Consider the following 12,662-nt stretch of genomic DNA (forward strand, 5'->3'; position numbering starts at 1 on the left):
CATTAGTACATTAACAGCATTATTTTCATAAAGACACAAAGAAATGTTGTTTATCTAGTAACATATGGGTATATTAGTAAGAGAGATTCGGAAGGAAACTTCCTACTCGATTATCACCATTTATAAAACATGTTATTTACTTATTCATAATTACTTCCACTTAACACAGCAATATCAAACATACAATCTTTCCATTAAGGGTGTGAGTCGTTGGAAATGAAGATAGACAACAGAAGGCAACAAAAGGTATGTTGCTAAAAACAATTCACATTACGAGAGATTGTTAGTGTCGTTAGAAACGTCAATGGTAAATACTTGCACAAAACGTTAACTGAAGCTCAGACTTGAAAGTAACACAGTAGGGGATGGTGTTAAATATATCTTTGTAGAATAGCTGAGATTATATCATTGATTAGTAATGCTTTACAATACAACTTCGTTTTGTAATCACATGCTAATTGCTATACCTGGGCAATATTGCTCAAATATTCTTTCTTTCAGATTCGACAGTTCGTTGAAGTCAGTCACAATAAACATTTTTCGTCAACAGGTAATGAGGAAATCTGGCTCAATTCTGTAGTGTCACTGAGACCAATACCAATAGCATATATGTGGATGCCATCCTCTCTCACTTTCTTTGCTTCTGGAATAGTGTCGTAAGCATTGACGTTCGATACGCCGTCGGTGAGCAGAATGGCAATATTGGGAACGGACGGCCTGTCACCATTCTCTGTCGTGAACATTACTGTCCGCATGGTGTTAAGCCCGCCGTAAGTGTTTGTACTGCCGTAAACATATGGAATTTGGAGGACTGCATCGATTACTTCTTGCTTTGTTTGGAAAGCATTCAAATGGAATTGGATTTTCACGTCTGAACTGTAAAGGACTGCACCGATTCGAACATTGCCATTGTCAATGGAAGCAGCAGACACAAAATCAACAATGAAATTTAGCATTTTCTTGAAGTTTTCTTCTTGGACACTAGTTGATGAGTCCAAAATGAAGATGATGTCAGATTCTGTAGCACCACAATCACCTGGAGAACATTAGGATAACTTATCACCTATCCAGTAATACACGGCCAACACATATATCTACAATACTATTTCAAAACTTTTTCAATGACGCAAAGTTACAATTTTACACTACATGTACTTATGCACAAAAACAGTTCCGAAAATACAAACATCTGAAAACTCACAAAACAAAACAAGATATTTCATCACAACTACCTCAAAACTGGTTCACAACAGAGTATCAACAATTGAAGACGAAACATGACAGGAACTATCAGAACAACAACAAACAAATGTTATCACATACACTTTAACCGAAACGATGTCGAATCCTGCAGCGACAGTGTTGCATGGAAAATCGCGTTCCATATTGACAAAAGAAAACAAAAGAACACTCAATTATATACAAAGAAATTGCAGGCATTCAACATCTAACATTCACTGGAACAAGCATCCGAACATTCGTTTCAAATTTCCATATTAGACAACTTGCGAAAACACTGAACGAGAAATACAAAACTCACATATATAGCAAAGACAAATGTCTAAAAATCAATACACATATAGACAAAAGCACTGAGTTTCTCTGATAACCAACATAATTCTCGGCAATAACAATAACCTATAACATGTAAACGTGTACGCCCACCAACAACATGAACACATACAAATCTACAACACTCTATTAACAAAGAATATGTTGAGCAGTACGAGAGCCTTACCCTTTGTTGGTAATGTAATGGCAGGTGCGGAGTTTTCTCCACAACTGCGAGAAAAAATTAACATTTACTGTTCCATGTACAAACATCTGTTGTCAAGTCTTCTTTCTACACACACACACACACACAAACAATACACTTTACTCCACATTACTATCTTCTCTCAATGAATAGTGAGAATCACTGCTTGTAATAATTCTCTGAATGAAAACATATGGAAAATCTATACAACAATTCACACCTACTATCTTTATGTAGAAAGTAAATCCTTACTGGTTGTACATTGGCTATTAAAATCTTTGCTACACATTGATATCAAACGTGATGAGAATAAGATGGATGTCAGCATATACGTTTACTAAAAGGCAATAAAGGGTTTCTTAATGTCTCACCTCTCTTTGTCGTCATCTCAATTATAGGTGGCTGTCTAGTAGGTTCTGGTTGCCCTCCTTCCAAGGAAAAATAATCACAAAACTTAGTAATACTCCCATATATATCTATATTGAATGCAAGTGTAATGCTCTCTCACACTCCAACTATCAAGCACACACCTGTACATGAGTTTATCTATCTGACAATGAATCATCACCCCACATTTGCACGTAAATAGAAGCATACTTATCTAGACGTAAATACACGTAAAAAAATGCATTTCAGCATATTGGAAAACATATGTATGCACATGCACATGTACATATATCTATACAGATATACGCCAATATACTGACAAGATATGTACACATGTGAGTACATGCATACCAACACTGCAAATTATATATATATCTAGCTAGCCATTCATATATATATATGGATGTATGTATCTTTGTATTCATGTATAAACGTAGAGAAAACATATATATTACACGATAGGTATACAACAAGTTGCCTGTATAGGAAATAATGCATTACGCCACACTTTCTCAGACTACATGCGTTGTCAGATTGAATTAAGCTTTTCACAAATACATAAACTATGTACGAAATACACATCTCTTGAAAGTAGAGTAGGTTCTTGAAATAACGCAATACAATATTCATTATCTCAAATTATATGAATGAAATGTTAGAGTCTTTTCAAAACTATACAAGGAATATTATATGTTAGATAAGAAGAAATTGGTAAGATTTCAGTCGTTAAGTTTAATCATTAGAAAAATCATTGTAATTATGTCAAGTGTAGTTAAAATATATTAGGAAGGGCAATATGATTTAGATGTAGTAAAAATATGAACTGTATATCACATTTGAAAGAAATAAGAATATTGAGGAAGGAGAAGCAAATACCAACAGCATTAGTACATTAACAGCATTATTTTCATAAAGACACAAAGAAATGTTGTTTATCTAGTAACATATGGGTATATTAGTAAGAGAGATTCGGAAGGAAACTTCCTACTCGATTATCACCATTTATAAAACATGTTATTTACTTATTCATAATTACTTCCACTTAACACAGCAATATCAAACATACAATCTTTCCATTAAGGGTGTGAGTCGTTGGAAATGAAGATAGACAACAGAAGGCAACAAAAGGTATGTTGCGTAAAACAATTCACATTACGAGAGATTGTTAGCGTCGTTAGAAACGTCAATGGTAAATACTTGCACAAAACGTTAACTAAAGCTCAGACTTGAAAGTAACACAGTAGGAGATGGTGTTAAATATATCTTTGTAGAATAGCTGAGATTATATCATTGATTAGTAATGCTTTACAATACAACTTCGTTTTGTAATCACATGCTAATTGCTATACCTGGGCAATATTGCTCAAATATTCTTTCTTTCAGATTCGACAGTTCGTTGAAGTCAGTCACAATAAACATGTTTTCGTCAACAGGTAATGAGGAAATCTGGCTCAATTCTGTAGTGTCACTGAGACCAATACCAATAGCATATATGTGGATGCCATCCTCTCTCACTTTCTTTGCTTCTGGAATAGTGTCGTAAGCATTGACGTTCGATACGCCGTCGGTGAGCAGAATGGCAATATTGGGAACGGACGGCCTGTCACCATTCTCTGTGTCGTGAACATTACTGTCCGCATGGTGTTAAGCCCGCCGTAAGTGTTTGTACTGCCGTAAACATATGGAATTTGGAGGACTGCATCGATTACTTCTTGCTTTGTTTGGAAAGCATTCAAATGGAATTGGATTTTCACGTCTGAACTGTAAAGGACTGCACCGATTCGAACATTGCCATTGTCAATGGAAGCAGCAGACACAAAATCAACAATGAAATTTAGCATTTTCTTGAAGTTTTCTTCTTGGACACTAGTTGATGAGTCCAAAATGAAGATGATGTCAGATTCTGTAGCACCACAATCACCTGGAGAACATTAGGATAACTTATCACCTATCCAGTAATACACGGCCAACACATATATCTACAATACTATTTCAAAACTTTTTCAATGACGCAAAGTTACAATTTTACACTACATGTACTTATGCACAAAAACAGTTCCGAAAATACAAACATCTGAAAACTCACAAAACAAAACAAGATATTTCATCACAACTACCTCAAAACTGGTTCACAACAGAGTATCAACAATTGAAGACGAAACATGACAGGAACTACCAGAACAACAACAAACAAATGTTATCACATACACTTTAACCGAAACGATGTCGACACATGCAGCGACAGTGTTGCATGGAAAATCGCGTTCCATATTGACAAAAGAAAACAAAAGAACACTCAATTATATACGAAGAAATTGCAGGCATTCAACATCTAACATTCACTGGAACAAGCATCCGAACATTCGTTTCAAATTTCCATATTAGACAACTTGCGAAAACACTGAACGAGAAATACAAAACTCACATATATAGCAAAGACAAATGTCTAAAAATCAATACACATATAGACAAAAGCACTGAGTTTCTCTGATAACCAACATAATTCTCATCAATAACAATACCCTATAACATGTAAACGTGTACGCCCACCAACAACATGAACACATACAAATCTACAACACTCTATTAACAAAGAATATGTTGAGCAGTACGAGAGCCTTACCCTTTGTTGGTAATGTAATGGCAGGTGCTGGAGTTTTCTCCACAACTGCGAGAAATAAAATTAACATTTACTGTTCCATGTACAAACATCTGTTGTCAAGTCTTCTTTCTACACACACACACAAACAATACACTTTACTCCACATTACTATCTTCTCTCAATGAATAGTGAGAATCACTGCTTGTAATAATTCTCTGAATGAAAACATATGGAAAATCTATACAACAATTCACACCTACTATCTTTATGTAGAAAGTAAATCCTTACTGGTTGTACATTGGCTATTAAAATCTTTGCTACACATTGATATCAAACGTGATGAGAATAAGATGGATGTCAGCATATACGTTTACTAAAAGGCAATAAAGGCTTTCTTAATGTCTCACCTCTCTTTGTCGTCATCTCAATTATAGGTGGCTGTCTAGTAGGTTCTGGTTGCCCTCCTTCCAAGGAAAAATAATCACAAAACTTAGTAATACTCCCATATATATCTATATTGAATGCAAGTGTAATGCTCTCTCACACTCCAACTATCAAGCACACACCTGTACATGAGTTTATCTATCTGACAATGAATCACTCACCCCACATTTGCACGTAAATAGAAGCATACTTATCTAGACGTAAATACACGTAAAAAATGCATTTCAACATATTGGAAAACATATGTATGCACATGCACATGTACATATCTATACAGATATACGCCAATATACTGACAAGATATGTACACATGTGAGTACATGCATACCAACACTGCAAATTATATATATATCTAGCTAGCCATTCATATATATATGGATGTATGTATCTTTGTATTCATGTATAAACGTAGAGAAAACATATATATTACACGATAGGTATACAACAAGTTGCCTGTATAGGAAATAATGCATTACGCCACACTTTCTCAGACTACATGCGTTGTCAGATTGAATTAAGCTTTTCACAAATACATAAACTATGTACGAAATACACATCTCTTGAAAGTAGAGTAGGTTCTTGAAAATAACGCAATACAATATTCATTATCTCAAATTATATGAATGAAATGTTAGAGTCTTTTCAAAACTATACAAGGAATATTATATGTTAGATAAGAAGAAATTGGTAAGATTTCAGTCGTTAAGTTTAATCATTAGAAAAATCATTGTAATTATGTCAAGTGTAGTTAAAATATATTAGGAAGGGCAATATGATTAGATGTAGTAAAAATATGAACTGTATATCACATTTGAAAGAAATAAGAATATTGAGGAAGGAGAAGCAAATACCAACAGCATTAGTACATTAACAGCATTATTTTCATAAAGACACAAAGAAATGTTGTTTATCTAGTAACATATGGGTATATTAGTAAGAGAGATTCGGAAGGAAACTTCCTACTCGATTATCACCATTTATAAAACATGTTATTTACTTATTCATAATTACTTCCACTTAACACAGCAATATCAAACATACAATCTCTCTCCATTAAGGGTGTGAGTCGTTGGAAATGAAGATAGACAACAGAAGGCAACGAAAGGTATGTTGCGTAAAACAATTCACATTACGAGAGATTGTTAGCGTCGTTAGAAACGTCAATGGTAAATACTTGCACAAAACGTTAACTAAAGCTCAGACTTGAAAGTAACACAGTAGGAGATGGTGTTAAATATATCTTTGTAGAATAGCTGAGATTATATCATTGATTAGTAATGCTTTACAATACAACTTCGTTTTGTAATCACATGCTAATTGCTATACCTGGGCAATATTGCTCAAATATTCTTTCTTTCAGATTCGACAGTTCGTTGAAGTCAGTCACAATAAACATGTTTTCGTCAACAGGTAATGAGGAAATCTGGCTCAATTCTGTAGTGTCACTGAGACCAATACCAATAGCATATATGTGGATGCCATCCTCTCTCACTTTCTTTGCTTCTGGAATAGTGTCGTAAGCATTGACGTTCGATACGCCGTCGGTGAGCAGAATGGCAATATTGGGAACGGACGGCCTGTCACCATTCTCTGTCGTGAACATTACTGTCCGCATGGTGTTAAGCCCGCCGTAAGTGTTTGTACTGCCGTAACATATGGAATTTGGAGGACTGCATCGATTACTTCTTGCTTTGTTTGGAAAGCATTCAAATGGAATTGGATTTTCACGTCTGAACTGTAAAACTGCACCGATTCGAACATTGCCATTGTCAATGGAAGCAGCAGACACAAAATCAACAATGAAATTTAGCATTTTCTTGAAGTTTTCTTCTTGGACACTAGTTGATGAGTCCAAAATGAAGATGATGTCAGATTCTGTAGCACCACAATCACCTGGAGAACATTAGGATAACTTATCACCTATCCAGTAATACACGGCCAACACATATATCTACAATACTATTTCAAAACTTTTTCAATGACGCAAAGTTACAATTTACACTACATGTACTTATGCACAAAAACAGTTCCGAAAATACAAACATCTGAAAACTCACAAAACAAAACAAGATATTTCATCACAACTACCTCAAAACTGGTTCACAACAAGTATCAACAATTGAAGACGAAACATGACAGGAACTATCAGAACAACAACAAACAAATGTTATCACATACACTTTAACCGAAACGATGTCGACACATGCAGCGACAGTGTTGCATGGAAAATCGCGTTCCATATTGACAAAAGAAAACAAAAGAACACTCAATTATATACAAAGAAATTGCAGGCATTCAACATCTAACATTCACTGGAACAAGCATCCGAACATTCGTTTGAAATTTCCATATTAGACAACTTGCGAAAACACTGAACGAGAAATACAAAACTCACATATATAGCAAAGACAAATGTCTAAAAATCAATACACATATAGACAAAAGCACTGAGTTTCTCTGATAACCAACATAATTCTCGGCAATAACAATAACCTATAACATGTAAACGTGTACGCCCACCAACAACATGAACACATACAAATCTACAACACTCTATTAACAAAGAATATGTTGAGCAGTACGAGAGCCTTACCCTTTGTTGGTAATGTAATGGCAGGTGCCGGAGTTTTCTCCACAACTGCGAGAAACAAAATTAACATTTACTGTTCCATGTACAAACATCTGTTGTCAAGTCTTCTTTCTACACACACACACAAACAATACACTTTACTCCACATTACTATCTTCTCTCAATGAATAGTGAGAATCACTGCTTGTAATAATTCTCTGAATGAAAACATATGGAAAATCTATACAACAATTCACACCTACTATCTTTATGTAGAAAGTAATCCTTACTGGTGTACATTGGCTATTAAAATCTTTGCTACACATTGATATCAAACGTGATGAGAATAAGATGGATGTCAGCATATACGTTTACTAAAAGGCAATAAAGGCTTTCTTAATGTCTCACCTCTCTTTTCGTCATCTCAATTATAGGTGGCTGTCTAGTAGGTTCTGGTTGCCCTCCTTCCAAGGAAAAATAATCACAAAACTTAGTAATACTCTCCCATATATATCTATATTGAATGCAAGTGTAATGCTCTCTCACACTCCAACTATCAAGCACACACCTGTACATGAGTTTATCTATCTGACAATGAATCACTCACCCCACATTTGCACGTAAATAGAAGCATACTTATCTAGACGTAAATACACGTAAAAAATGCATTTCAGCATATTGGAAAACATATGTATGCACATGCACATATATCTATACAGATATACGCCACTATACTGACAAGATATATACACATGTGAGTACATGCATACCTACACTGCAAATTATATATATATCTAGCTAGCTATTCATATATATATATGGATGTATGTATCTTTGTATTCATGTATAAATGTAGAGAAAACATATATGTTACACGATTGGTATACAACAAGTTGCCTGTATAGGAAATAATGCATTACGCCACACTTTCTCAGACTACATGCGTTGTCAGATTGAATTAAGCTTTTCACAAATACATAAACTATGTACGAAATACACATCTCTTGAAAGTAGAGTAGGTTCTTGAAAATAACGCAATACAATATTCATTATCTCAAATTATATGAATGAAATGTTAGAGTCTTTTCAAAACTATACAAGGAAAATATTATATGTTAAGTAACAAGAAGTGGTAAGATTTCAGATTCGTTCAGTTTAATCATTAGAAAAATCATTGTAATTATGTCAAGTGTAGTTAAAATATATTAGGAAGGGCAATATGATTTAGATGTAGTAAAAATATGAACTGTATATCACATTTGAAAGAAATAAGAATATTGAGGAAGGAGAAGCAAATACCACAGCATTAGTACATTAACAGCATTATTTTCATAAAGACACAAGAAATGTTGTTTATCTAGTAACATATGGGTATATTAGTAAGAGAGATTCGGAAGGAAACTTCCTACTCGATTATCACCATTTATAAAACATGTTATTTACTTATTCATAATTACTTCCACTTAACACAGCAATATCAACATACAATCTTTCCATTAAGGGTGTGAGTCGTTGGAAATGAAGATAGACAACAGAAGGCAACAAAAGGTATGTTGCGAAAACAATTCACATTACGAGAGATTGTTAGCGTCGTTAGAAACGTCAATGGTAAATACTTGCACAAAACGTTAACTAAAGCTCAGACTTGAAAGTAACACAGTAGGAGATGGTGTTAAATATATCTTTGTAGAATAGCTGAGATTATATCATTGATTAGTAATGCTTTACAATACAACTTCGTTTTGTAATCACATGCTAATTGCTATACCTGGGCAATATTGCTCAAATATTTTTTCTTTCTTTCAGATTCGACAGTTCGTTGAAGTCAGTCACAATAAACATGTTTTCGTCAACAGGTAATGAGGAATCTGGCTCAATTCTGTAGTGTCACTGAGACCAATACCAATAGCATATATGTGGATGCCATCCTCTCTCACTTTCTTTGCTTCTGGAATAGTGTCGTAAGCATTGACGTTCGATACGCCGTCGGTGAGCAGAATGGCAATATTGGGAAGGACGGCCTGTCACCATTCTCTGTCGTGAACATTACTGTCCGCATGGTGTTAAGCCCGCCGTAAGTGTTTGTACTGCCGTAAACATATGGAATTTGGAGGACTGCATCGATTACTTCTTGCTTTGTTTGGAAAGCATTCAAATGGAATTGGATTTTCACGTCTGAACTGTAAAGGACTGCACCGATTCGAACATTGCCATTGTCAATGGAAGCAGCAGACACAAAATCAACAATGAAATTTAGCATTTTCTTGAAGTTTTCTTCTTGGACACTAGTTGATGAGTCCAAAATGAAGATGATGTCAGATTCTGTAGCACCACAATCACCTGGAGAACATTAGGATAACTTATCACCTATCCAGTAATACACGGCCAACACATATATCTACAATACTATTTCAAACTTTTTCAATGACGCAAAGTTACAATTTTACACTACATGTACTTATGCACAAAAACAGTTCCGAAATACAAACATCTGAAAACTCACAAAAACAAAACAAGATATTTCATCACAACTACCTCAAAACTGGTTCACAACAGAGTATCAACAATTGAAGACGAAACATGACAGGAACTATCAGAACAACACAAACAAATGTTATCACATACACTTTAACCGAAACGATGTCGAATCCTGCAGCGACAGTGTTGCATGGAAAATCGCGTTCCATATTGACAAAAGAAAACAAAAGAACACTCAATTATATACGAAGAAATTGCAGGCATTCAACATCTAACATTCACTGGAACAAGCATCCGAACATTCGTTTCAAATTTCCATATTAGACAACTTGCGAAAACACTGAACGAGAAATACAAAACTCACATATATAGCAAAGACAAATGTCTAAAATCAATACACATATAGACAAAAGCACTGAGTTTCTCTGATAACCAACATAATTCTCGGCAATAACAATAACCTATAACATGTAAACGTGTACGCCCACCAACAACATGAACACATACAAATCTACAACACTCTATTAACAAAGAATATGTTGAGCAGTACGAGAGCCTTACCCTTTGTTGGTAATGTAATGGCAGGTGCCGGAGTTTTCTCCACAACTGCGAGAAACAAAATTAACATTTACTGTTCCATGTACGAACATCTGTTGTCAAGTCTTCTTTCTACACACACACACACACACAAACAATACACTTTACTCCACGTTACTATCTTCTCTCAATGAATAGTGAGAATCACTGCTTGTAATAATTCTCTGAATGAAAACATATGGAAAATCTATACAACAATTCACACCTACTATCTTTATGTAGAAAGTAAATCCTTACTGGTTGTACATTGGCTATTAAAATCTTTGCTACACATTGATATCAAACGTGATGAGAATAGATGGATGTCAGCATATACGTTTACTAAAAGGCAATAAAGGCTTTCTTAATGTCTCACCTCTCTTTGTCGTCATCTCAATTATAGGTGGCTGTCTAGTAGGTTCTGGTTGCCCTCCTTCCAAGGAAAAATAATCACAAAACTTAGTAATACTCCCATATATATCTATATTGAATGCAAGTGTAATGCTCTCTCACACTCCAACTATCAAGCACACACCTGTACATGAGTTTATCTATCTGACAATGAATCACTCACCCCACATTTGCACGTAAATAGAAGCATACTTATCTAGACGTAAATACACGTAAAAATGCATTTCAGCATATAAAACATATGTATGCACATGCACATGTACATATATCTATACAGATATACGCCAATATACTGACAAGATATATACACATGTGAGTAAATGCGTACCTACACTAGAACTTATATATATATCTAGCTAGCCATTCATATATATATATATGGATGTATGTATCTTTGTATTCATGTATAAATGTAGAGAAAACATATATCTTACACGATTGGTATACAACAAGTTGCCTGTATAGGAAATAATGCATTACGCCAGACTTTCTCAGACTAGATGCGTTGTCAGATTGAATTAAGCTTTTCACAAATACATAAACTATGTACGAAATACACATCTCTTGAAAGTAGAGTAGGTTCTTGAAAATAACGCAATACAATATTCATTATCTCAAATTATATGAATGAAATGTTAGAGTCTTTTCAAACTATACAAGGAATATTATATGTTAGATAAGAAGAAATGTGGTAAGATTTCAGTCGTTAAGTTAAACATTAGAAAAAATCAATTGTAATTATTCAAGTGTAGTGAAAATATATAGAAGGGCAATTATGATGATTAGATTAGTAAATATGAACTGTATATCACATTTGAAAGAAATAAGAATATTGAGGAAGGAGAAGCAAATACCAACAGCATTAGTACATTAACAGCATTATTTTTCATAAAGACACAAAGAAGGTTGTTTATCTAGTAACATATGGGTATATTAGTAAGAGAGATTCGGAAGGAAACTTCCTACTCGATTATCACCATTTATAAACATTTATTTACTTATTCATAATTACTTACTTCCACTTACACAGCAATATCAAACATACAATCTCTCCATTAGGGTGGTGAGTCGTTGGAAATGAAGATAGACAACAGAAGGCAACGAAAGGTATGTTGCGAAAAACAATTCACATTACGAGAGATTGTTAGCGTCGTTAGAAACGTCAATGGTAATACTTGCACAAAACGTTAACTGAAGCTCAGACTTGAAAGTAACACAGTAGGATGGTGTTAAATATATCTTTGTAGAATAGCTGAGATTATCATTGATTAGTAATGCTTTACAATACAACTTCGTTTTGTAATCACATGCTAATTGCTATACCTGGGCAATATTGCTCAAATATTTTTTTCTTTCAGATTCGACAGTTCGTTGAAGTCAGTCACATAAACATGTTTTCGTCAACAGGTAATGAGGAATATCTGGCTCAATTCTGTAGT

The 12,662-nt window shown here is 34.4% G+C and overlaps 2 protein-coding genes across 3 annotated transcripts in view; both read right to left on the minus strand.

Moving 5' to 3' along the window:
- The window catches only part of LOC115223644, a 207,068-nt gene extending 200,233 nt beyond the window's left edge, over positions 1–6,835 (minus strand). Inside the window, exons 1-3 of the mRNA XM_036512623.1 lie at positions 6,516–6,835; positions 5,153–5,209; positions 4,767–4,811 (exon numbers count right to left, since the gene is read on the minus strand). Of these exons, the coding sequence (XP_036368516.1) occupies positions 4,767–4,811; positions 5,153–5,209; positions 6,516–6,804 (391 nt within the window). The 5' untranslated portion in view covers positions 6,805–6,835. The remainder of the gene's footprint in view (positions 1–4,766; positions 4,812–5,152; positions 5,210–6,515) is intronic.
- Positions 6,836–9,630: 2,795 nt separating this feature from the next.
- On the minus strand, positions 9,631–11,223 carry LOC115223646 (collagen alpha-1(XIV) chain-like). 2 transcript variants are annotated; one of them, XM_029794316.2, is made up of 3 exons: positions 11,189–11,223; positions 10,798–10,842; positions 9,631–10,098 (listed from the first exon to the last, which is right to left on the minus strand). In XM_029794316.2, the coding sequence occupies exons 1-3, from the start codon at positions 11,202–11,204 to the stop codon at positions 9,692–9,694; spliced, it is 468 nt and encodes a 155-aa protein (XP_029650176.1). In that variant the 5' UTR covers positions 11,205–11,223; the 3' UTR covers positions 9,631–9,691. The 2 variants fall into 2 exon arrangements, with proteins under 2 accessions (XP_029650176.1, XP_036368327.1); XM_036512434.1 differs by lacking the exon at positions 10,798–10,842 and having other exon boundaries at positions 11,189–11,222.
- Between the last annotated feature and the right edge of the window lie 1,439 nt (positions 11,224–12,662).

The sequence above is a fragment of the Octopus sinensis genome, linkage group LG23 (genome assembly GCF_006345805.1).
Source record: "Octopus sinensis linkage group LG23, ASM634580v1, whole genome shotgun sequence".
In the NCBI taxonomy this organism is placed as follows: Eukaryota; Metazoa; Mollusca; class Cephalopoda; order Octopoda; family Octopodidae; genus Octopus; species Octopus sinensis.

Coding starts and splice junctions, on each gene's coding strand:
- LOC115223646 (XM_029794316.2), bottom strand. Junction 10,099..10,797: donor CATTACATTACCAACAAAGG/GTAAGGCTCTCG, acceptor AATGTTCTCCAG/GTGATTGTGGTGCTACAGAA.